The sequence below is a fragment of the Telmatherina bonti genome, assembly GCF_933228915.1.
Source record: "Telmatherina bonti genome assembly, chromosome: 11".
Classification (NCBI taxonomy): domain Eukaryota; kingdom Metazoa; phylum Chordata; class Actinopteri; order Atheriniformes; family Telmatherinidae; genus Telmatherina; species Telmatherina bonti.
Window position 1 is genome coordinate 36,056,131 of NC_136629.1, and position 24,308 is coordinate 36,080,438.

Genomic DNA, 24,308 nt, shown 5'->3' on the forward strand with positions numbered 1-24,308 from the left:
TACGGCGTTCTGTAGACTAGACTCTATGGACCCTCTATGGCTGCGTGTTTGTGCGTTAGTTTAACGCATGGTCAGGTTGTTACGACAGAAATGTAGCTATCCCAAGGTTATGGTACCTTTTTACCCAAGTCGAGCGCCTCTTGCCTGCTACCTCAAATAAACACACACATTCGCACACAGCATCCACCCCCTGGGGAGCAGCAGGAGCTAGCTCTGAGGGATTATAGAGAAGAAAAAAAAGCTTTCAGGAGGACAGTCATCTGCTTCTCTCCTGCTGTAGACCATGGGCAGGCAAAAAAAAAAAGAAGCCTTCCTCCCTCTAAGTCCCTTTTTGGCAATGCCTGCCAAAAAAACTGGGCCGAGCAGCTTTGCAAAAGGAAAAGAAGGCGGGCAGGCAGCCGATCCCTCTTTCTGTCTACATGGCGAAAAGAAATGGGCTCATTTAGCCAAAGCTGCCACGGTCAATGCAAGGCTCTGATAGAGGCTTTGGTAAGGTGAAATCCTTTCTAAAAAAAAGCTCTGTTAGTGACTGTGGAAGTGTTGGACTGGTGTTTACCACCGGCTGTTGTCTCTGTCCTCCCACCTTCTGTCCCTGCTCGATGTGGGTGTTTTATCAACAGTACCACCCGTGATATGGACTATCTCCTTCACTGTCACTGCTTGTGACGGGGCCTGTGTATGCCCACCAACTGGTCGTAGGCCAGGAGCAAATAATCTACATTCTGGATTTCACCTTTTTGGTCAAATAATTCCAACATTTCCTGTCATGTCATTAGAAGAGGGGTTTGCATCTTGACGTTCCCGAGTGATGAGCACTTGGCTTCTTACACAGGTAAACAGCGGAAGGTTGTTTATCACGGGGTGCCAAGCTGTGGCATGCTCAGGGAGAAGATTCTGTTGACCTTGAGTCAAAATAAAACTCTTATCATTAGTTGTCTTGATTGACAGCTTGGTGGAAGACCCAATTTCCCTCCTCTCCAGGGGGTTTGGGGCTGCTTTCACGGCGTCATTCATTTGTATCTCTGGCTTCCTCTCAGACGCTCTCCCTTCCTTTCTCTTTGTTTCTTTCATCTAAAACAGGTTATATCAGGAACATACAAGCACAAGTCAAAATCAGCCCGTTACAAGTGAACCACTAGAAAAATGTTGATTAAAGTGTCTATTTTAGTTAACCTTCAGGTCACTGCCGTTGCATTCATGCGCCTGATTTTTGCAAGTGCTCTACAGCTGCCGGCGCATGAATACGCTAAAATACAGTAAGGCAGTTCACTGTTCGTGAACTTGCAGGGCCACATTTGGAAGATAATGAAGGGTAACTGTTTGAGCTATTCTTTAACGAAGACATTATCACTTTGTTCGTCCGCGAGACTAACCGGTATGCGGACCAAGTAAAAGATGCAAAGGGGACAGAACAGGACAATTGAGTTGTATATCTTGAATTTTAAGGTAGAATGAACCCCTGATCTTCACCAGTAAAAAGTTCCAAAGAAAAATTGCAAATGAATTTTCGTTTGTGTGGGTTTGTTTTTCAAGAAAAACATGCAAAAGACAATGAAAAAGACTCTATGAACATGTTATTTTATTCTCTATTTAATCATGTACAAAATACCAGGCTTTTACAACAATAAACAAGGAAGATATGTGCTTCTGAAATGTAGGCATGATTTTTTTTTCTGTTTGTGAGAAAGGATGCAGTTTAATTCAATTCAATTCAACTTTATTTATATAGCGTCAAATCACGGCAATGCCATCTCAAGACGCTTTACAGACAGAGGGGAAAACATAATGAAGGCCAATTCATAACAGCCTATGTAAGGAAACCAACAGATTTAGTAAGAAAAAAACGTAATTTTTTTATGCAGCGTGATGAAGGTTAATAAAAGACCAAAGAGTCGAACTGTTGATTCATTTTACTTTTGCTACCTTAAAGAGTCCTTATGCAACATTGTGAATCTTAATAAGCAGTAAATTACGCTTTATCTTTCTATTTGAGGATGTTATAGTGTGATTATCTTCCCAGAAGTTCATCATTCTCTTAAAGTGTCTTGTAGTTTGTACTCACGTGTCCTGTGCTGTATTTGCTTGTCCGACCCCATGCATTCATTAGTGCAAATAAAAGTAAATAAAAATACTTTATTAATCCCCAAAGGGAAATTCCATATCGTAGTAGATAATAATTAACTAGAGGAGGTCTTGTTCCGGAGGCTGATGGCTGCTGGCAGGAATGATCTTCTGTATCTTTCAGTCTTGCATCGGACCTGAAGAAGCCTCTCACTGAACACACTTTGTTGTTTCATCACTGTGTTGTGGAGAGGGTGTGAAGAATCCGCCATCATCTTCATCAGCTTGTGCAGCATTCTTCTTTGGACAATCAGCTCCAGCGGCTCCAGAGTTACTCCAAGCACAGAAGCAGCTTTCTGGATCAGTTTGTTGATTCTCTTCAAGTCTCTGGTTCTGATGCTACTACCCCAGCAGATGCTGCAAAGCTGACTGCACTCTCCACAACAGACTTATAGAAGATATGCAACATCTTGGTGCAGACGTTAAACCATCTCAGCTTCCTTAAGAAGTACAGTCTGCTCTGACCTTTCTTGTAGATGTAGTCAGTGTTGCATTTCCAGTCCGGTTTGTTGTCCAGCTGAACTCCAAGATACTGGTATACATATATGCAGCAGAGTGAGGAAAGTTTTTATTTACTAATTAAATAATGGTGTTAAAATTGAAAGTCTTGCATGAAGAAGCAGATAAGACCCTCAGTGACTTCAAGTAAACTAGGTTTTTTTTTGGGTGTTTTTAGTCTCTCTTGATTTTGGACGGCTGCTTGAGTTGATCAAGAGGTCACTGTTAGCCACTAAGAGTCACGGCTTCATACGGCTGCAGTTTACATCAACGTAAAACCTCCATACTAACGTACGATTCGCAACCCCACTCAGGCTAGCTTGCATTCTGTCGAAAGCGAGGTGTTGGGGGTGATACTGCAACCTAAACAAATGCCTGCTAGACGTTGAGATAGAGATGCCTTGGTGAAACAAAACTCTTTTCTGCTCTGACTTCAAATGCCAGCGTTAACGTTGAATGTTCTGTAATTCGCAAACTAAAGAGGCGACAGGTTTTTTTAGATTCCTCATCTCGCTTCGGTCGCATACAAAACAAGTTATTCTTGGCTTTTAGTGGTGGGCATGCAGTGATTTGGTCAGTTTCTCCCTCTGGTGAGGAGTATGGACTATTAATGTGATGACTTAGTTGTAATTCTGTGGTGAATCAGGTGGTCATCCTGTAATTTAAAGCTTGAAAACTATCAGAATCCACAGAAACAAGGAGGATTTCCACTGTGAAAAGGCGTGGAAAATGCTCTAAATCAGCTTTTCTCGCAGACAAATTGCCAAAACTTTAAATCCGGCATTTGTAATAACTCAGTTATTTATTAGTATGTTAATTCCAAAGATTATTTGTATTTTGATGAATTTGTTATTTATTTTACAATGACAAGCTCCTGAAATTATTACCTCTGCCAAGGAGGTTATGTTTTTACCGGCGTTTATCTGTCTGTTTGTTTGTTTGTGTTCAAGATAACTCAAAAAGTTATGGACGAATTTTCATGAAATTTTCTGGAGTTGTTGGAAATGCGAAAATAAAGAATGGATTTAATTCTGGTGGTGATCCTGATCACCGAGTGGATCCAGGAACTTTTTAAAGGCCTTGGCGGAGGTTTGGTTTTCTAGTTTTACAATGACAGCTTCCTGAAATCATCTTTGGGATGCTTCACTGTGTCTGTGTCAATCTTGATTTTTATTTATTTTACCTTTTATCACCCAGGAAGCCCTTCTAAGATTCAAAATCTATTTTACAAGTGAAACAAATTGGCTGTCAGTGTGAAAACAGTCAACCTGAAGCGTCACTTTCACCACCAAAACTGGTTTTCCGACCTACTTTTTTTTGCATCCTGATCTGCATCCTTTGCACAACCCAAACAAACAACCTCCTGCTGTGGAGAAACATCTGAGCAAATTGTCTGCATGTTTTCATAAAGCCTGTGATGTTGACGTGTGAAAACAGCAACAGACTGTAGGAAAAAGTACAGTCTCTGGAAATTTACATGGATACGGGTTGGATAGTGATTACTACACACAGACAGTTCACGGACGTCTCGAACAAAACCTCATAACTGGCTTTTCCCAAATCCTACTGAATGTAGAATTCTACTTTAATTTTACACCACAAATACTATATATAGAAAATATGTCAAATCTTAAGTTTGCTTTTATAGAAGCTGCAGAGAACGAAAACCTGATGTTTTAAGAAAAGTCTGCATTTCTACCCTTGAAGCTGGGGTAGGTAATGTTCCTCAGAGACATTTTTTTATTGTGGGTGAACTGGTTCCTCGTCTTGATAGTAGTCTGTACATTTTTTAATCATGAACAATAAGAAATATATTAGACCCCTCAGTTAACTGTAAATCTGTAACTCAACTTTATTTATATAGCACTTTCACACAGCGCCAGCTGCAACAAAGTACCTGAACAGTAAAAACATACAGTGAGACTTTAACAATAGAAATTAAGGGAATAAAACAATAAAAGCAATCAGAAGTAAAAGAAATTAAAACATTAAAACAAAAACAATAAAGCAGTACATAAGAAAGAATAGAAAAGCAGAGTCTCAAACTGGATAAAATGACAGATCATAAAATAGGTCTTCAGGCGTGTAAAAACTCTGACCAATCCAAACATTCGGGCCAAATTGAAGTTGTTCATTTCTTATATTTCGTAGCTTCTTCTCCCAGCTCCCCTCCTCCCCCTCCAGCAGCGCATACCTGATAGCCACACCCTGCATATAAACAGCGAGTTAGGATGAAAATACAAAGTAGTGAAGAAGAAACTCTGAAGGCAAACATGGCTGAGAAAATGCAGGAAGGATTTCCCGACCTGGCTCGGTTTATTTGCCTCCTCCTGCTAAACAGCCGAGAAAGAGAAAACCGTTTGTGGAAAAAGCTGCGAATTAAAAAGCCTCGGATCACGGAAGGAGCAGAACCAGAGAAACCAGCTCCCCAACATTACCTACCCCAGCTTTAATGTAACGTGTGTCTAATGTGTTTTAAGATATTTACATGTTGCATTGCTTGTCCTTGAACTATTTTGATGTGATTTAATAAATAAAAAGTTATTTTACAAACTTCTCAGAGCTCGTGACTTGTGAGAATCTTCTGTTTTTAGCTGTCATTGATCAGACAGCAGAAGGTCAAGTTTGCATCATCTAAACTAACAGATGCGTCCTCTATTTTCTACCTGCGCTCCTTCAGGTCCTCAGCTCAGTCCGGACCAAAGGCAACCCCCTGGACTGCCGCTTCAGCCAGCTTCAGCACTACCAGATGCTTACAGTGGAATTACCTTCTGGACCTGCAGGATCCAGGGAAGGTTCCTGGGCTGACGCCTGCGTGTACGAATGTGCTCGAGGTCGACTGCAACGCCTGTCCGTCACCCGCATCCCACTACCGTCGCATCCCGTCTCCTGCTGTCGTCATCCTTCTGAAACCATGCTACTCCTGGGCTTAAGCGACTCCTCCTTAGTCCTTTACGACCAAAGACGGGGGGTCTCGCTCCTGGCCTCCTGCCCCTTGCCACCCACTCTCCTCGCCTGGCACCCTGCTGGTGCTGTTGTCATGGTAGCAGGACAGGAGGAGCTGATGTGCTTTGATGTGGGCTTGGCACCTGTAAGCATGGCACTGGTTGCAGAAGAGGCAGCTCCAGCTGCAACGTTAAGACTAGCTCAGCATCTGCGGTGCTCTGGAGGCCTGGCTGGCCTGCAGTGGGGGACTGGCCTGGATGGCGCTCCGGAGGGCGCAGACATCCTGACACTGATCTTTAACGGGGGACCACTCGCTGCCTTGAAATTAAAACTAGGTAGGTAAAAGATTCAAAGCTGCTATTTCACATCTAAATCCAAAAAATATTATCCAATATCTACTATTTGTTTAATTTAATAAATAAAAATGTGTTTTGCTCAAATTCTATCAGCAAAAGAAAGGAAAAAAATCATTAAATCCTCATATTTATGAAGCAATACACACATGCGTAGCATCTTACATCAGTCTACAGAAATTTTAAGGTTTTTTATCTGCCAAAAGAACAACAAAATTTGCCTTGTCAAGACTTCCCAAAACAAGTAAAAATACTCTTAAAACAAGAAAAATTCTCTGGCATAAAAACTAAGACTTATCTTACCTTTAAAAAAAAAAACAAGCATATGTGTTTAAGATTTTTAATTTGAGATTTTTAATCTTAGATTTCTTTGCAGTGTAGAAATGACACCTCTCAAGTCCAAATAAAAAACATGCATACAACTTATCAATCAATCAATCAAATCAAAGATACTTTATCCATCAAAGCATCAAAGTTCAAGCCAGCTCGTCCGAGGTTAGACATACAGACACATAACATTAAAATAAGAATACAGAACCAAGCTGAAACTTCGGCCACGCAGCCAGTTCATCACCGGCGCCGCCTTATAACAGATAAGAACAGAGATACATTAGGATCATGGGGGGTCGAGGTGAAAAAGGCCACAAGATGACGCAGTCCGAAGAGACAGAGAAAAAAACCTCATAGCACAAACTCAAACACTACTTATTAATTATCTTTATTCTGTTCATGAATCATGTTTGCAGTTTTAGCATCACATACAATTCTTCTGAGTAGAAAACCATTTCCAGGACTTCCACAGTCGCCTCTTCATAATGCTGGTGCCCCCCCCCCCTCCCTTCACGGACCTTCCACTGTTTTGGGTCTGACACCGTGTCAGATCCCGGCTGTGTAAATATGGCTGCTGACGGGTCGCCCTGCTGCCTCTTCACTGCTAAAGGAAGTTAATTTGTTGATGGGCGGGAAGGTTAGCAGGAGTCACGCTCACAGAGGTCATTCAATAATCGCCCCAGGTGCACGGGCCCCCCAGGTGCATTCTGGGATGCATTTTTCCGATAAATCGTTTACAGTGGCTGCGCAGTCCCTTGGGCCCCTCTGATAAAGTTTGCCAATCAAACTTTTTTCTTTTTTTTTTTTTTGTGAAGCAGCCACCTGGCGTACACACACACACACACACACACATACACACACACACACACACACACACACACACATCCAGCGTCTGTAATTGTGACTTTGGAGGGAAGATGTGACAGTGGGATGCAACTCGGCTGAAGTTTGGAAGCAGGAGTGTGGGGGTGGGGAGCTGAAGGTGGGAGATGTGTGTATTCCACGGCGTTTGCCTGTGTGCACAGGGAAAGGGGAGGGTGTCTTCCAACAATAGCTTGCACTCCTCTGATCGTCTGCCAAGGTTTTTGATGAAGAAAGTCACTGCACGTCTTTTCTCCGTGATAATTCCCTCCCCCCCCTACACACACACACGTACACACTAATTCTGTGCGTCTGTGCACACAAACACACTCACTCTGCAACTCATTTGTTTGTTTGCTTGTGCTGCTTCTCTGTATTGACTTGTTTCATACGGCCGCTACATGGCAGGAGGAGCGAGTCGGAAGGCGGCGAGGAAGAAAGACTTGGCCAAGCTCCAGGTTTCTTTTTTTTTTTTTTTCATGGGAGGCAGGTCTCCCTGGTGCCCCCACACACCCACACCCCCGCCTGCACCGTGTTATCTCATCTGGGCACACGTTGGCCGTGGCTGGGCCTGCACCGGTACAGGCTGTGAAGGAGCAGACCGGGGAATGTGCTGCATGCAGTGCAAGAAAAAGACATTTTCTGGTTGGGATGGAAATGCTGTAAAATATCACAGATGTGGAAAAGGCAAAAATTTATTGTGAAGCTTAAATTAAGAGTCCCAAGCTGATTCGTCTGTATCTGACAAAATAATAGAAAATTTCCCTTAAACAAGTAAAAAAAAAAAAAAAGATATTTTAGTGTCAGAATTGGATCAAACAAGAGTAGAACACATTCAGGACTAATGGTCATGATTAGGTAATAATCTCATACTCACCTTTTTTAAAACATCTTTGGCAGATTTTCACACTTTAGCACCCCTAATGAAAGTTAATTCACCATCCATCTTGCTTCCCGTCTCTTCTCTCAGCTCTCTCCAGCCAGTAAAAGTCAGTCAGATGCAGACTTTTCATATCTCTTCCTCTTTCACTTTCTCCTTCTCTTTACTACTTTTTCTTCCTCTTACCTTTCTTGACTAAATCATCCACGGTGAACGTTCAAAAGGCAATCAGGCAATGAGAATCCTTTATTGGGCTTTTATTTTGTCGCATTTGATGTATTGTCTGGAGGTATGGGGTAATTCCTACACTACTAATTTAAGGCCTTTAATTACTTTGCAAAAGAGAGCAATAAGAATAATTAATAAAAATGCTCCTAAAGAGCATACGACGGATATGTTTTGGAAGTTGGGACTGTTAAAACTGCAAGATTTGGTTGTGTGGAAAACATTAATAATCGTGCATAAAGCTAAACAATTCTTGTTACCACCGGGGCTGCAAACTCTTTTTATTTTAAATGATGAAACAAGTAGACGAAGTTGTGATTTTAAACAACCTTTCGCAACAACTACACTTAAACAAATGTGTATTTCAGTGGTTGCTGCTAAACAATGGAATGCAATTAAAAGCGATTTTAAATGTTGTTTAAATCCTTCTCAATTTAAATTGAAATATAAAGACCACATATTAAAACTATGCAAAAAATTGATAAAAAAAAAAAACAAAACAAAAACAAAAACAAAAAGAGTATTTCATACCTGTGTTTCCTTCTTAATGTTTGCCATAGATGATGCCTTCCAGTTGAAATGAGGATGGGGTAGAGTTAATAAGACTAATTTTTCTTCCTACTCCAATTTTCTATTCCTTTCTTACGTTTTTACATGATATTTACTGCAATGGTTGTGTAGTAGTTGTTGTAACTCTGGAGTATATGTTCTGTTGTTGTTTTTTTAGATTTGCCAATATATCATGGAAAAGAAAAAAGTAAAAAATGTTGAAATGAAATGAAAAGGCCGATGTGTGGATGCGGAGTACTGCTGTTAATGGCAACGATAAGTCCAGGAATGTGCATATGGATACCAGTGTGTCATCAAAATAGATCAGAAGCACAAACTTTAGAGATCAATTCAGTTCAATTTGAATTCAAACAACTTTAGTGAACCCTGACAGGCAATTTAGTTCACAGTCTCTGAGTTAAAAGAAGATAAAAAACAAAAACATCACCACATTCATACCATTTAAAAGCTTGATTTATTTGATGATTTGTCCGAACTAGAAGACATCCAAAGAAAATAGACATTTCTGTGAAAAACTGGATTGTTGGCGGCTGTTTTGCAGCTGTTGCTCTTTTTGCATTCAGAGTTGTACAAAGGTCAAGCCTTCTACATTTTTGAGGCTCTGAGAAGAAGATTACGTTAATTTGTTCTTACTGACGTGGTTGAAGATCGTTCTCAACACATCGGGCTGGCAAAAACATTCTCCGAGACTCCGAGAAACGTTGTGTGATTGGTTGGACATTTGAGGTTGGCGTGGTTAACTCTGAAAAGCATGAAGCGGGCCGTAGCCGTTTCTGCATTTTGTTGATACAGGTTATATGGATTTAAAAAAACAATAATACAGCTGATCAAGGTGGTGAGAAAGTATGAAAATTTTTACAACATGTGTCGTTTAAACACACAGGCACAGCCCTGTGCATGCCGCGGACAGTTTCTCGTTAGATATGAAATAAAAGAGTTAATATAAAACCATTGACATCCCCCACAGTGATCCCCGCCCCGTTGCAGATGAAGCTTCTCGTGGAGGATGTAACGAGCTTTAGATCAAAGCAAAAACACAGTAGGGATGCACCAATCCACTTTTTGGTAGTTTCGATCCAATACCGATATCTGAAATTTGAATATCTGCCGATACCGATATTTGCCGATACCAAATCTGTTTATGTAAACAAATAATGTGACTATGGTTATTATTGCTGTTATAACTGTGTAAGATTCCATTAGGTTGTAATAAATGACCCATCCTTTCTGAAGTTATCTCACCAATACAAATATAATAACCTTACAGATTTAACAATTTCAACAAGTTTTATTCTGATTTGGCACATTTTACCTAAATACAACTATAAATGTGTGGTTTTGGAACAAAGATTTCGCTTTTAGAGCCGTGTTTCTCATCGCATGCGGCTCTCTGACTCTTGCCTTGCGGCTCGTAAAGCAGCCGCTGGCTTTCTGAAAATGCGATCTAAACACATCATAATGATCCTCAACGGTGCAGTTCTCTCCACAAACAAGAGCTGTAGGGTGCTTGCAGAAACTTTGCTGTCCTAACGGCCCTAACTGACCCTGTCAGAGTTGCCAGGTTTGGCTGATTTCAGCTGCACCGAACTCCACCAAAGAGCTCCTCCGTCGGTAGCTCCATATATATATTGAAAAATAAACACCCACATTCCGGAGGCATTATTGTATTTTCACCATATACTGTTGCATAAGAATGCCATTACTCCGTGCAATATTTAGGATAACCATTCTTTGCTAAAAAGCTGAATGTTACTGATTTGGCAACGTAGCAAGATACGTAGCATGGGAACACTTTTTATGGGGGGTGGCGGCTCTCCTCTTGTCTTAGTATATTGAGTGTGGCTCTTGTTGAATTACCAGTGAACATCACTGTTTTAGTGGAACAAAAAATGTCACATTTTAACATTCAAGACATTTATTTCTTTTAAAACACGTCCGAAGCATCAAACACATCTGCGTTAGCTTGACTAGTGTGGTATCAGTTGTGGTATTGGTACACTTTCAAATACCAAGTACGAGTACACACGCTTGGCATTGAGCCTTAGTTTGCATCACTTGGTTTCCCTGCTGTCACACCAAGCATCCAGGCTCCAAATAATACACATTTTAAAGTTGTAATATGATTGAAAAGGGAAAAATAACCTCATGTTGCCTTGAAGGAAACGCAAGTTTTGGCTCTTCTACACAGGATTAATTTTTCTCCCTAAGTTTTGCCACTCGGCTTGGTTTGCACAAATCGTGGTCGCATTAGGAATCCTCCTCAACTCTCCAGCATTTTGCAGGGAAACTCTGTGTCTACCTCTATCTCACTTTCTTAAACTTACAAACCAACCAAAAACATAACATTCTACTTTTCATTGTGTCTGTTTTGTCTCATGTGGTTCTCAACTATCTGAAACTCATTTTATGTGTAGTCCAAAGCAACATTATCAGTGTTTACTTGGAAAAAGTAGCAGTGTCTCAGTTGAAGAAAACGTATTCGGCCTCATTCTGCTCACCAGCCACACAACTGCGTGACTAGTTTTTATATTTATCCTTCTGATAAACATTTTTTTACTGAATATTTGCTCACGTCGAAGAGATTCTAAGAGTTTTTTGTGTCTGGCAAAGTGACATTGAACTGAGTTGTCAAATAAGTTGGTGTAGACAGGTGTGGCAGTGGAGGAACATGCCTTTAGCACCACAATGATCCAATTGTCTGTGCTCAGAATTAGCTTGATTTGTAGACATCAGCGCCAAACTCCAGGATCCTGCACTGCGATGCACATGCAGCACCCAAAAACACACTCAGGCTGCTCAGGCGATGTATTAGCCACATTAGTCCTCTCTTTAGGGGATTTGGGGGTTTGCTAATTGCCAGCTTGTCATTTTAATTGCCCGTACCACCCCCACTCTGCCCATACACACACACACACACACGCACACACATACACACACGGACACATACACATACAACCTACTTACTTACTAGTTACTTAAATAAAAATGGTGACTTTGTCTAAACTGCTGCTGATGTAACTACATCATTTTAAAGTTATATTGTGCACTTCTATATGCAGCTGTATGTATTTACAGGGTCATAAACTCCAGTAAGACCAGTTTCAGTCAAGAGATCACATTAGCTTTCCATTAAATGGTTGGTAGTGATCCGGATCAGCATCTGGATCCAGGAATGTTGTGCAGGATTCTTCCTCATGCAAGATATGGACCATTGTTTATATATCTGCATATAACTCCATAATAAATGGTGAGAAAATCCAGAAGTTCCCAACAGGTTTTCCAAGATGTGGATCCTAGCAACGTTCCAGATACTACCATCCAGAAGAGGAACAACATTCTGGATACTACCATCCAGAAGAGGAACAACATTCTGGATACTACCATCCAGAACAGGAACAACCTTCTGGATACCACCATCCAGAACAGGAACAACCTTCTGGATACTACCGTTCAAAACAGGAACAACCTTCTGGATACTACCATCCAGAACAGGAACAATGTTTTATCACTGCAGGAGAACAAACATGCAACAAAAACCACATCATAACTGAGTCACTGTGGATTCTTTATCAATGCATCTGGAATCTAATGGTGTGTCCATATAAGATGAATGTAGGACCAGAACATCAGCTGGAAGTGGTGGAGGTCTGACCTCTCACTGTGCTTTTCTAGTGTATGTTTATCTGTTGCTTGACCTCATGGTAAAATTCTCCAAAACTTGTCCTCCATGTGGCAGGTGCTCTTACTGGGGGCCAGCTGGGTCTGGCTGAGCTGCTCCAGCAGCGTCTGCGTTGTGGTCAGACCAGAGAGGCGCTGGGAATCCTGGAGGCCATGGACTGGAGCACCATGGGGGACGAGTGCTACCGAGGCCTGACGTCAGTCACCAACCATCTGCTGAGGCTGCAGCTGAATGCGGAAAGGGAATGTGGGTGTCGAGGTCAAACGCATCCGGTCAACATGTTGACTTTTATTAAAACCAGATTATCAGGATGTTTTATTTTATTTAGTTGTTTATGTATTACACTGTCGTTCAGAAAAGCTACAATGTCTTTTCTGCTTAAACCTGATGGTTATAATTCATATTGATCATACTGTTTGTGCTTCTCTGCTCTGTCTGCAGCCCAGCTGGAAGCAGCTTTGGCTGTTTTTTACGCCCCACCTGCTCCTCTCTCCGATGCAGTGATACTGGAATACAGGGAGCCGGTCAGCAAGTATGCCCGACGCTTTTTTCACCACCTGCTCAGGTAACGCCATGCTCTCCTTTGCTGTTAGTCTTAATTCAATGAGAAATTTGCTTTATGTATATTATCAGCTTCTTTAAATCGCTCCTGAAAGTATAATAAGAAATTATTTAAGGGTATGTTTGTCAATCAGGCTCCAGATCAGGAGCGTAAATTGTTATGTAAGTCTTTAAACGCACATTTACAGGCTATTTTTAAGGTGCTGCTGGAACATTTTGTCAGTTTATCAATGTCGAGTGGAGAATCAGAGCGTGAGCTGTCCAAAAAAACGCCTTTGATAAAATGACATCCATTGAAGAAACAATTTAACACCGCTTATTTCACTGTTGCTATTTAAAAATATCTAAAAAGGAAACGGCTTTTGAATTTCATCTCGCACACATACACTCTCTGATGCAGCTTTGAGTCATTGACAAGGCGAAGCACCACACATAGACCTGTTTAGACTGTTGTTACATTTTCCCTTCTGCCATGAGAGCCTTTTGAAATGCCTGTTTGACTGAAATAGACCCTGTTGTTCCCACACACTGCTGCTTGCTGCTCTCCATCCGGCAATTACCTCCCGTTCCCCCTCTCTCCCTTTTCTTTTTCCTCCCCTGTAGCAGAGCTGGAGCGTTGCTTGGCATCCCTCCTCCTCTTCCTCTCTTATCACCTACCTGCATTCTTTTTCTCTCCATCAACATCAAATGAAGGAAGCGCCCCTCCCGCTCCTCTCCTCTCTGCTTGTTTGTTTGTTCCATGTTTGCTGTAGACAGTTTAAGTTAAGGTGTTTTGTAGCGGGAGACGCCGCTCTCTCTTCCAGCTTTAATTCTGGATAATAAGAAAAGAGCTCGCTCTTGTCTGACAGTTTTGTATGCAGAGGTGTGTGTGTGTGCGTCCGTGTGGATTTATATATGCGTCTGTGTGACTTGTGTAGCCAAACTATTCACTCAAAGCATGTATTTTCTTAGATTTGTTTGTGTTCTGGCTTTTTGTCTTCTGTTTTTGCTGACTGTCTTGTCTGCAGGCATCAACGTTTTGAGAAGGCCTTCCTCCTCGCTGTAGATTTAGAGGACAGAGATTTATTCATGGTGAGTAGGAAGAAACGTGTTAGAACTGCATGTTTGTCCATCTAAAAACAACTAGTATGAAAAAGAATAATGGTTTAAATTCATTGATTTTGAGTTGATGGTTATGGATTAATGAGTTTGTTGGACGCAATAGTTTTCATTTGTCTTTCTTTTCTTACTCAAGTGTCACATTTGTTTTAAGAAAATATTAAATAAACACAGCAATACAACAAGCTTCCATCTGTACTGAAAACACAACCATCAATTGCAAAAAAAAAGACCTTAACAAACAGGCTTGCTCCATCTCCCCGACAGACCACGATCACCATTTTATTTAATTTATTCTTTTATTATTTTATTTTTATTAAATTATTTATTGGTTTTTACCAGTTATTGGGATTGATTTTAAGTTTATTACTTTATTTATTGATACTTTAGTATTGTAACACTGTTTTTGTTCTGTGCAGCACTTTGGAAACGGTTTACGTTTATAAATTATGCGATATAAATAAAGTGGATTGGATCGGAACTGTGGTGTTTAACCCACAGATTAAACACAAACAGGACACTGTAAAATGAAGTGCACTTAAGCTGGTAAGGCGATGCTGCCTTTTAATATTGTTAAAAAGGCGACATTTGGAAACATGTTGCAAACATTTCACAGCCAGAATGATTCGCCTGGATGAACATTCATGTTCACAACTTTACAATAACATGAAAGTTGACATTTTACTATTCCACCTCTGGTCAAGTCCAAACATGTCCCCTTATGACCATAGACCATAGACTATGTAACCGTGCTACATGGTGTTAAGAGACCAGATGTTTCAGATCACCACGTTGCCAAAACCGCAGGAGAAATCCTGATCTGTTTCAGCAGACTGGAGACTGGATGAGCATAAACTAGTCTGCACATCGAGCGAAATGTTCTTTAGAAAATAAAGTGTGTTGATCTTTGAATTGGCGTTCTTGCATTATTATGGCATTATTGTTATTTAAGTTGAAAACTGTCTCAAAATACCAACAATAATCGCTTAGAGCAATGTTATCATTTATCACAATAGTTTCTAAGACAATTAATCGTATGGCAAAATTTGTTACCATTACAGGCTCATGGATTAACAGGTTAAAGGTTGTTTGTTCATGCAGAAGCATTTTTTTTGCCACAATACTCAGAAAATTAGTTCCTCGTTGGTTTTTATGTAAAATTTTTTCCCCAATTAAACATAATTGATGAATTCATAATTCATTGGCCACGTTTACATGGGAGTATTAATTCCTCTTTAATTCTGAATAAAAGTTCATTCCACTTTAAACTAGTGAAGATTTGTCATGTAAACACCAAATTCAGAATAAAAAAGTAAATTCTGAATTAAACTTAATTCTGAAATAAGCAGCAGGTTCATTCCATTTAAAATCCGAACTGATTAATTCCTCTGCCATGTAAACCTTTATTCCGCTTTAATTCCTATCGCTCTGCGCATGCTCGTTACCTCGACCCGATGGCGCACATATTCCACACGTTGTTTTACCTCCCAGCTTCAGTTCTCTATCTTCCTTCTCAGCTGCTGAATAAAAGTGAAGAAAGTATGCTCGTGTCGAGCTGCTGCTTCAAAATTATAGTTGAAATAGCGACAAAACTGGTTCTTATTATGTAGTTTTCCATGTTACGAGTGAAAAGACGAGAAGTAGAGAGGGAACTTTGTTTATTTCCAGTCAGCGTCAATATGTCACATCCGCCCTCTGTCCATTCAGAGCCCTTCCCAACCCGCCGCTCTAAAGCGGAATTAAGTGTTTCATGTAAACTCCTGGGAAAATAATATTAATTCCAAGTGATTATTTCTGAATTATTAATTCCAAATTAAACGACATCATCTAACCGTACCCATTGATAAATATACTCCAGAGAGTTAGTTGTTGACTCTCTCACAACTTGTTCTGTCGCTGCACTGCAGCCTAGTTTAGTAGTTTATTCACTTTTGAACCATCTTTACTTGCATTTGCACACGACTTGTAACCCAGACAAGTGTGTGTTTATGTGTGTGTGTTTCGTGTCAGAGAGCAGGTGTGATCTCAGTATGGGCCCCTGTCTTTTTACAACTTGCATGTAGCTTATAGGGTCTGAATCCCTTTTTCATGGGGCCCGCTTTACTCCACGCTTCACCAACACAAACACACACACACACTCACACACACACACACTGGGTCGGTCAATCACACTGATAGCACTGGTTCCATTTCCCTCCCCACTTAGTGGTGCTGCTGGGAAGCCGAATTGAAAAGGTGGAGTCGAGCCTGTGAACCTTGAAAGAGTGCAAAGGAAGGAGGGGGCTTGTTGGAGCGCTGGGGGGGGGGGGGGGGGGGGGGGGGGGGATCATGGTGTAAATGGGAAGTGAAAATGGGAAGTGAAATGAAAAATTTAAAAAAAAAAGGTAAAAACATAAAAGGTGGGATTAAGAGGAAACAAATCTCTGCATTGTCACTTTGAAGGTGTTAAAATTTGAATGAAGAGGGAAGAAAAAAAGCTGAAATCTTGGTAAATAAGAACATGTGGGATTTGACTTCTGAGAGGAGTCGGTTTGTTTTTTTACTTTTTACAGGATGTTTATCAATTATTAGAAAGAATAAAATCTTAAGAAATGCTTTTGAATCAAGTTATTGACCATGTAATTGGACATAAACACAAAAATATTTAAAGAAAATCCCTATTTTAACATTTATTTGTTGAAGGAAACTTTTATATAAAATGACTAAAACAAATGTCAAGATCTTGCATGTAATAGACTGCTAGATCAGATCGAAATTAATAACAAATACACCTATAAATAAGTACATTTGTGTCCAAAAATCCCTGTAAAACAAATCCATGAACATCCCCTGATTATTTACAGACATAAAACTATCGGGATTCCTCATCAGCACCAGTAAGTTACTGGAAGCTGCAGTTATAGTGATGGTTTTATGTAAAGTTGTTGGAATTACAGAGGAGTTTTGGTCACAATTGCTTTGTTTAGAAATAAACTGTGACTGGATGAGCTTCCTATTGGTTAGTTTAAATGACACTGGTTGACTTCTTTATAAATGGTAACACCCTGTCAGCTTGGAGACCTGTGGACTGGTTGTAAATCATAAAATCTTCATACTTAACCAGTAGTTCTCCTGGTTTCTGCAGGTGATAACCATAATGACAGCTTTCTCTGGCGTTCACAAGGATATTGTGAAATTTTCAGGTGCAAAACTGAAATAAGTTGCCGTGTTTGAAGCTTGTGTGTCATCCAGTGCCGGCTTGACCACAACAAATGAAACGTTTCCAATCATGGAGGCATTTCACTCGTCCGTTTCGCTGTTTAAGAGCTGGATCTCACGCTCCCCTGTTGTCCAAACGCTACTCATGAAGTCATCAAAACACATGTGGCGTCAACGTCCCACAGATGAGACCATTCGCAGCTCAACAGAGTCTTTAATAATGCATCTTTTCAGCTTCTTTGTTAACTAATAGAAAAGAATTAGCCGAGTCCTTTTGTGGCGGCCACGATGGAGAATGTCCACATATATGACTCGCCAAATACAACAAGTACTTCGCAAATCCTCGTCATCCCAGATTTGTAACAAAGTTAATGCTCTTTTTCAACGAGCCATTTCAAGCAGCGACCAAGAGAGCAGCGAGTCACCGTCTGAAAAGAGCCAAAAAAAAAAGGGGGGGGGGGAGGAAGAAAAAAATAAGGGGGACGTTGACATTTCACCCCTTACTCTGTCCTTCGCTCTAATTAGGTTGTGTTGTTGCTCTAACCTGCTGGTTGGCTGATTGGTTTGAGGTGGAGGGGGTTAATGAGGGCAACCCCCACCCTCGCCAGAACTCTTTGTAACTTACAAACGTGCCTGCAGAACTCAATAACGCACCGTCGACTTGATAAAATGCACTCACACACATACATTCACAGATAACATGCATGCCCCTCACCTCTTCAAGAAATGCTCAGCATGATACCCCCCTCCCCCCCAAAGCCTACACACACCCCTCTATTCCCATTGTTTTCCTGCTAACAATAGAAGCCCTTCAAGCCTTTTTGCTCCCAAAAAAAGAAAGCTTTTGTTAAAATGAAACACTTTAGTTTTGGGCTAAATTGAGGGGGAGGAGGCACTGCTGGTAGGGGGGGGGTTGCTTTGGCGAAGGTGGAGGTTAGTGGTAGGGGGTTACAGAGTCGTTTGCATTTTCTTTTCCATAACTGGTGCTCTTCTGTAGCTCCCTAATTAGTCTTTGATAATGAGTTGATAATGTAACCAATTAGGTCATTCATCAGCCAAGTTTCTTTTTTCTTCTTCGCTCAGACTTTGGCTCTTGATATAGCGTGTTAATTTAATCAGAATGTGTGATAGCCGAATCTGATGCAGGCTCTTGGCGTCCCAGAAGAGAGCTTGTACTTGTTTCTTGTCAGATACACTGCTTCTGGTGGGTTCAGCCCCCTATCGTCCTCGCCGATCTGACGCCAGGCTCGGAGGTGTTGCTCATCTTTGGCAATAAATCTGTTTTCACTCAGATGAATAATTAACCTTTATTTAAAAAGTATTTAACACCTTTCTAATTTAAGACTTGTGGATACCAAGTGGCAGAAAACAAGTGTGAAAGTAATTATGGTGATTTGTAAATCTGTTTTCATGTTTGCATCCTTGTACTTGTTATGTGGAACTGTCAATATTGGCAAATATTAAAGGAAAATCGTGCCCTTTAAATATATACATTAAAAAAATGCTTTTCTCGAGTTTGACTTTGTGAAACGAATTGTTAGTTGTGTATTTCTGGTGTCGCTGAGAATAAATAAGATTTTCAACAACACTTAAGATAGTTTTCAGTTGCTGCAGTGAGTCTTACGCCTTGAAAAGTAATCACCAGGATTTTCTGCCAGTTCCACAGAATCAAAGAGTAAAAGCTTTGCCCGTAATCTACTCCTTCTCTAATCCCCGCATATTGAAATTTCACACATTTATAAACGATCATAGCTTTCAGATTTTGCTCACAGGTGTATGCCAGGTGTAAAAACTGTTGTTTACACATTTATTAAAGGGTAAGAAATGCCACATAGACTTGGTGGTTTTTGAGCTTTTTTTCTGGATTAAATAGAATTTACTGAAAGATTAACTTTTAATGTAATATTACAATATGTGGAAATGTTGGTAAATGTGTATTTAACACATAAATGATGGATTTTAATGTTATTCATAACATTGTGAATTTTTACATTGGTTTTGATAGAATATATTTAGTGGATATAACTTAATTTTAATAAAGGTTTTATTAACAGTCATCTTTATTAAGTGAGATGTACTTTAGAAAATTAAAAGTTGATTAAACGAACAGAAGTTCAATGTAAATAAAATGAGCTTGTGCAAATTATGAAAATGTTAAGAGGTTAGTGCACAGTGGTGTGGGCTAATGTTTAAATGCAACAAAACTGGTTGCTAAATAACTATTTAAACACCCAGAAATATTAAATATTTTTTCTATTTTATTTTAAATATGATTGATTTCTGCGATTGACCAAACCTGTACAAGGTGTACCCTGCCTGTTGCCCAGTACTCACTGGGAGAGGTTCCAGCCTCTCACCGGAATAAGCATGGATGTAGGGACAGATGGGTTCATCAATAATTCCCAAAAAGAATTATTAAATATAAGGATTTTAATGAAAGCTGATTTGAAAAATTAACTTTAATTTTATGTCCATTTTTAATCATACCAACTAAAATGTCTTAAAAGTTTATCTTGTTTTGTTTCCTTTGTTTTTCTTGCTTCTTATTGAATAAAACTGAGTTATTTTGTCAGAATAAAATAAAACAACTTCCAGAAAGGACAGCAGTTCTCACCAGAACTGACAGGAAAATGTGTTTTTGATCACATGTCAACCTCATAGCAGCAATAATTCACCTTTTTCAGTGTAAAGATGACATCTTGTCTTCATGACAAATAATAAGAATCAGTGTTTTTTAACAAATGGTTTAAATAAAATTAAATAATACCGTAACAACAGTGGAATGGCCAAAACCTGAAACACTCATGGGATAACAAACACTTATCTTTTATATTACATAAACCAAGTGGTGGACATGTTTATTCCTACATGTTTTTAATAAGATTAATTAGCCACCGAAAAATTCTTCAATCGGACAGTAAAACAGGAAATTAAAGAGTTATAGACCTGATCGATACGTTTTACCTGCTATGATCTTGATTGATAAGGAGAATTAATGATTTTCAATTGATTATTTTTGCGTCTCAAGTTACCACTGGGTAGCTTTTAGTGCCATCAACGTGTCACATCAGCAGCAGTTTATTTATAACGGTGTGGCAGCTTCTGCACCCCAACAGAGATGTAGGTGGTGACTTCAACGTGGCCATAATGAAAGAACAATTTTTTGTTGCTGTTGTTGTTTGTTGTTTATTTCGAACAGTAATTTGATTATAACTCAAACATGAATATAGAACAACAAAGCAAACAAAATTAAGAAGTCACACAGGTGACACAAAAATAAATATAATATACGAGGAAACAAACTATATGTTCGAAAACGAGTAGAAAGAAGTGTAAAACTTATTATTTTTCTAATTATCAATGTTGCACATCATATAATCACACTAACTACACAGCATAAATCCAGCTTTAGACATCAGACCATGCTACCATGTTATAAATAAAGTTTTACAAACTTAACTCGTTCCAGTTAACTAAAACTTTTTTGGAGCCAGTGAGTTTGCATATTTACCGTTAGTTAGTCCAACTAGTTTTATTTTACAGTGCATGTGAACAGGCAAACAGGCTGCTTTTGGTTTCACATGGGCGATGGAGCTTATACATATGCATGCAGTACAGCCACAAGATAAATAATTGTCTCAACAATAATCCAACGCCGGATTATTTAACTCCTTTTCTGTTCTGCACCAGATGCAACAAGTTTTCCAGCATTTTACAGGATTTATCAAAGGGCAGAGTTGTAGATCCGCTGGCAGCCTTAAAACATCAAAGCTAGAAATCAGCAAACAGCCCAAAGAATGCTCTGAAAATGACTTTGTTATTAAGCCTCCAAGTCTGCAAACTGTCCTAAAACTTTGCTACTTTCCTGTGATTACATGCATCTTTTGGTCTTTGTGAGTTTAATCGCTGTGCAACACGCTTCCCCTGTGCAGAACTCACTTCTACATCCATCATTCCTGCGTGACAGGAATCCACAGCCGAAGCAGACTGCAGACATTCAGACGCGAGCCTGTCGGTTAATATGCTGTAAGCGCTGCTGTGTGCCAGTTTAATCTAATCCCTCATTTATTTGGAGGTAACCCAAATATCAGTCAATATCGGGCTCTTAGCGTCCACCACCTCCCTCCCCTCTACTCCCCAAAAATGGCCCTCTAAAACGCCCCTCTTTATCAGCGCAGTTAGCTGGCTCGCTGCAACCCCTAAAGCTCTTATATAAATAAGATTAGTGTCGCGTTTGAGCGTCGGGGAATAAGAGGTGTAATATCTGATGGTTTTATATGCAGTATTATTGTTATCCCTTCTTAGTCGTGTTGATACTCTTCTCTCTCTCTCTCATTTCACATTTGTTCAGTGGTTGATTCTTTCTCTGAGTCTCTTTCTCCAGATTCAGACGGTATTATGAGGAGCTAAGCTGGAATGTAGTGCCCCGGCATCAAATGTTTATATTGTTCTGTTCTGTCCATCATACAGACTCTCCTCCTCTTTTTCCTTGTCGTAAATCAAGCCTCTCTCTCTCTTCGTACTTCATGCTTTTTTCTACCTCTGCTATATTTCTATGCTTCCTTCTCTCCTCATCACCTGTTTAATCTTCCGCTGCTCTGTTTGTTATCAATTAAGGACCCTCACTCATATCTAATTGAGAGGCTGCCTCGTCCTTCGTAGAGGCTGAATCAGCCATCTCGGTCCTGGGAGCCGATTTGGGTTCTTTTGAGGCCATTTTGTTGTCGGCCATTTTCGCATTTCCTCCTAACTCTTCTCCACAGAGGGCAGGCACCACACTATAATTACCCAATCTGTTCCCATTCATGCTCCTCAATTTCAGCATCTCTCCCTCTCTCATTCTCCTGCCTCAATCCCACCTCTTTTGGAAACAGCACCCCCTCCTTCTTTCTTTTTTTTTTTTCTTCCTCTGAAGCTACAAAAGCAGGTTTACAATATGGGGGTATTAGGGCCGGGTGCAAGCTCAGCTGGGGGCTGGCTTTAGCCAGCTGAGGGTTATCCATGGCGAGCCCTGAGTCACGTCAGTGATGTCCTGTGATGTCCTGTGATGTCGCTGAGGCGGAAGACTTTCCTTAACATGCTGTACCCTTTGATGGCCCCTGAGGCCCTGCGCTCCGCCCAGGGAAACCCCTGCAGCCCCTCGTTGGGTGTCAAAACGAGGGTTTGAGTCAGTCTCAGCTCTTTTTTTTTTTTTTTCTTTCCTTTTTTGTGATAAAAAAATAATTTTCTGTAGCAGATACAAACCTTTTAACTGCAGGTTGTAAAGCAGTTGCTTTTCATTTTACAACTTTATAACCATCAGTAGCTACTGATGCTGTTTTAAGTCAGTGTTACTGTAATGTTCAGCTCGATACGAAGCAGAGATTCTGCTAAACACTTGAATTTGTGATCAACCTGAAGGAGTGAAGCTGTCCCACCAACAGATGTAGATTACTATGGAACAGATCGGTTTAGTAAATCTTGATCTGTGTTGTGGTGCCAGTATACAGTTTACGGTAATAGCGTGACATCATAGTGGCACAACGCTTCCATTGATTTATAATTAAGAAAAACTGTGACATGGAAAGAAAGTAGGAGAATGGCAAACATCCAGTAGTTTATGTTGTGTCTTTATGGCATGTGGCTTTAAACAACTAAAAATCCACATATTTAACCCTTCAGGCACTGGAGTTTTTAAGTTATTAAGGCATACTGTAGATACAAACTGTTTCCGATTGTTGACAACTGATTCACACCTGAATCAGTGTGAATCTGAGTGGTGAAAAGTAGTAGCAGGTACAAGCTGTTTCCAGCGACATGACCTAATGTGTATCACAATTTTTTTGCGATTTTAATGCTTAAAAGGTTAAATATGGTGCTGTTGCTGCTTTTTTTTTTTTTTTTAATATATTTTTAGTGTGAGTTTTTTGACCAATCAGTATGTTGAGTTCCACCCTTTTAGGTCAGATTGGTAAGATTGGAACCCCAACAGAAGATTCGCCAAAGAAGTGAAATAATCTGATATTCTTATTCTCAGATAGTCTCGTTTTTTTTTTTTAACCTGTGAAAATGCAAGAAATTGCATGACGACTTGGACTCATTGGTGGAAACCAGGCTTTCTGTACTGACTGGAAATAATCTATAGACTGCAGCAAAGTGGCATCGTGGTTAGCACTGTGGCCTGATAGGAAGATGTTCTCCAGTTTGATAATCGGCTGGGGGAGGTTTGAACAATTTCTTCACAGTGTGGAGTTTTCCTGTTCTCCTGCTTTGGTTCTTTCTGGGTACTCTGGTTTTTCCAGAATTCATGTAATTTGAAGCAACACAACTTACGTTTCAAACCTCAAAACTGTATAATTCTGACTCATTTTGATGTCAGTGACATTCATTATGAATGTTTCTGAAACAGTTATTACTCTGCAACAGGAAATTAGGAACTGCTCTTGTGTTTTCAGCATGGAGAATCACGTGACCGCCGCATTTTGCAGAGGAACTGATAACAAGAAAGAAAGGACTGCTAGAGATACGACAAGCCAACATAAGACTGACTTTTACAAGCTGGAGAGATCTCAGAGAAGAGGCAGGATGCAAGGCGGATGCTGAATTGGTTGTCATTAGGGGGCAGAAAAGTCCAAAAATCTGCCAAAGTTCAGTGGTGATGTTTAAAGAACATACAATCAAATAAAAAACAAAAGATGTTCCAATTCAAAAGTGCAAACTAAACAATTTCCAAACTATTTATTTTCTTTTACTCAGTCTGAATTAAGGCAAGAGAACCCAGAAAAATAAATCCAGATGTGTTTATTCCAGCTGTTTGAGTTACAATGATGTGAATGACTGACAATCAAGGCCGGATTATCCAATGGGCATTATGTTCTTGGGCCATTGAGGGCCCACACCCATTGGGGGCCCATGTAGGGAAAACACCAGCAGTTTGGACATGAAACAAAATGTACATAAAAGCCAGATAGTTACACCACAGTGTCTAGTGCAGACAACCTTTTTGCAA

At 40.1% G+C, this 24,308-nt stretch overlaps 1 protein-coding gene across 1 annotated transcript in view; it reads left to right on the forward strand.

Annotated features, from left to right (window-relative positions):
• The window catches only part of wdpcp (WD repeat containing planar cell polarity effector), a gene marked incomplete at its 3' end in the record, with an annotated part of 91,904 nt that overhangs the window by 45,396 nt on the left and 22,200 nt on the right, over positions 1-24,308 (forward strand). The window contains exons 9-12 of the mRNA XM_079248841.1: positions 5,300-5,900; positions 12,521-12,709; positions 12,905-13,028; positions 14,032-14,095. Of these exons, the coding sequence (XP_079104967.1) occupies positions 5,300-5,900; positions 12,521-12,709; positions 12,905-13,028; positions 14,032-14,095 (978 nt within the window). The remainder of the gene's footprint in view (positions 1-5,299; positions 5,901-12,520; positions 12,710-12,904; positions 13,029-14,031; positions 14,096-24,308) is intronic.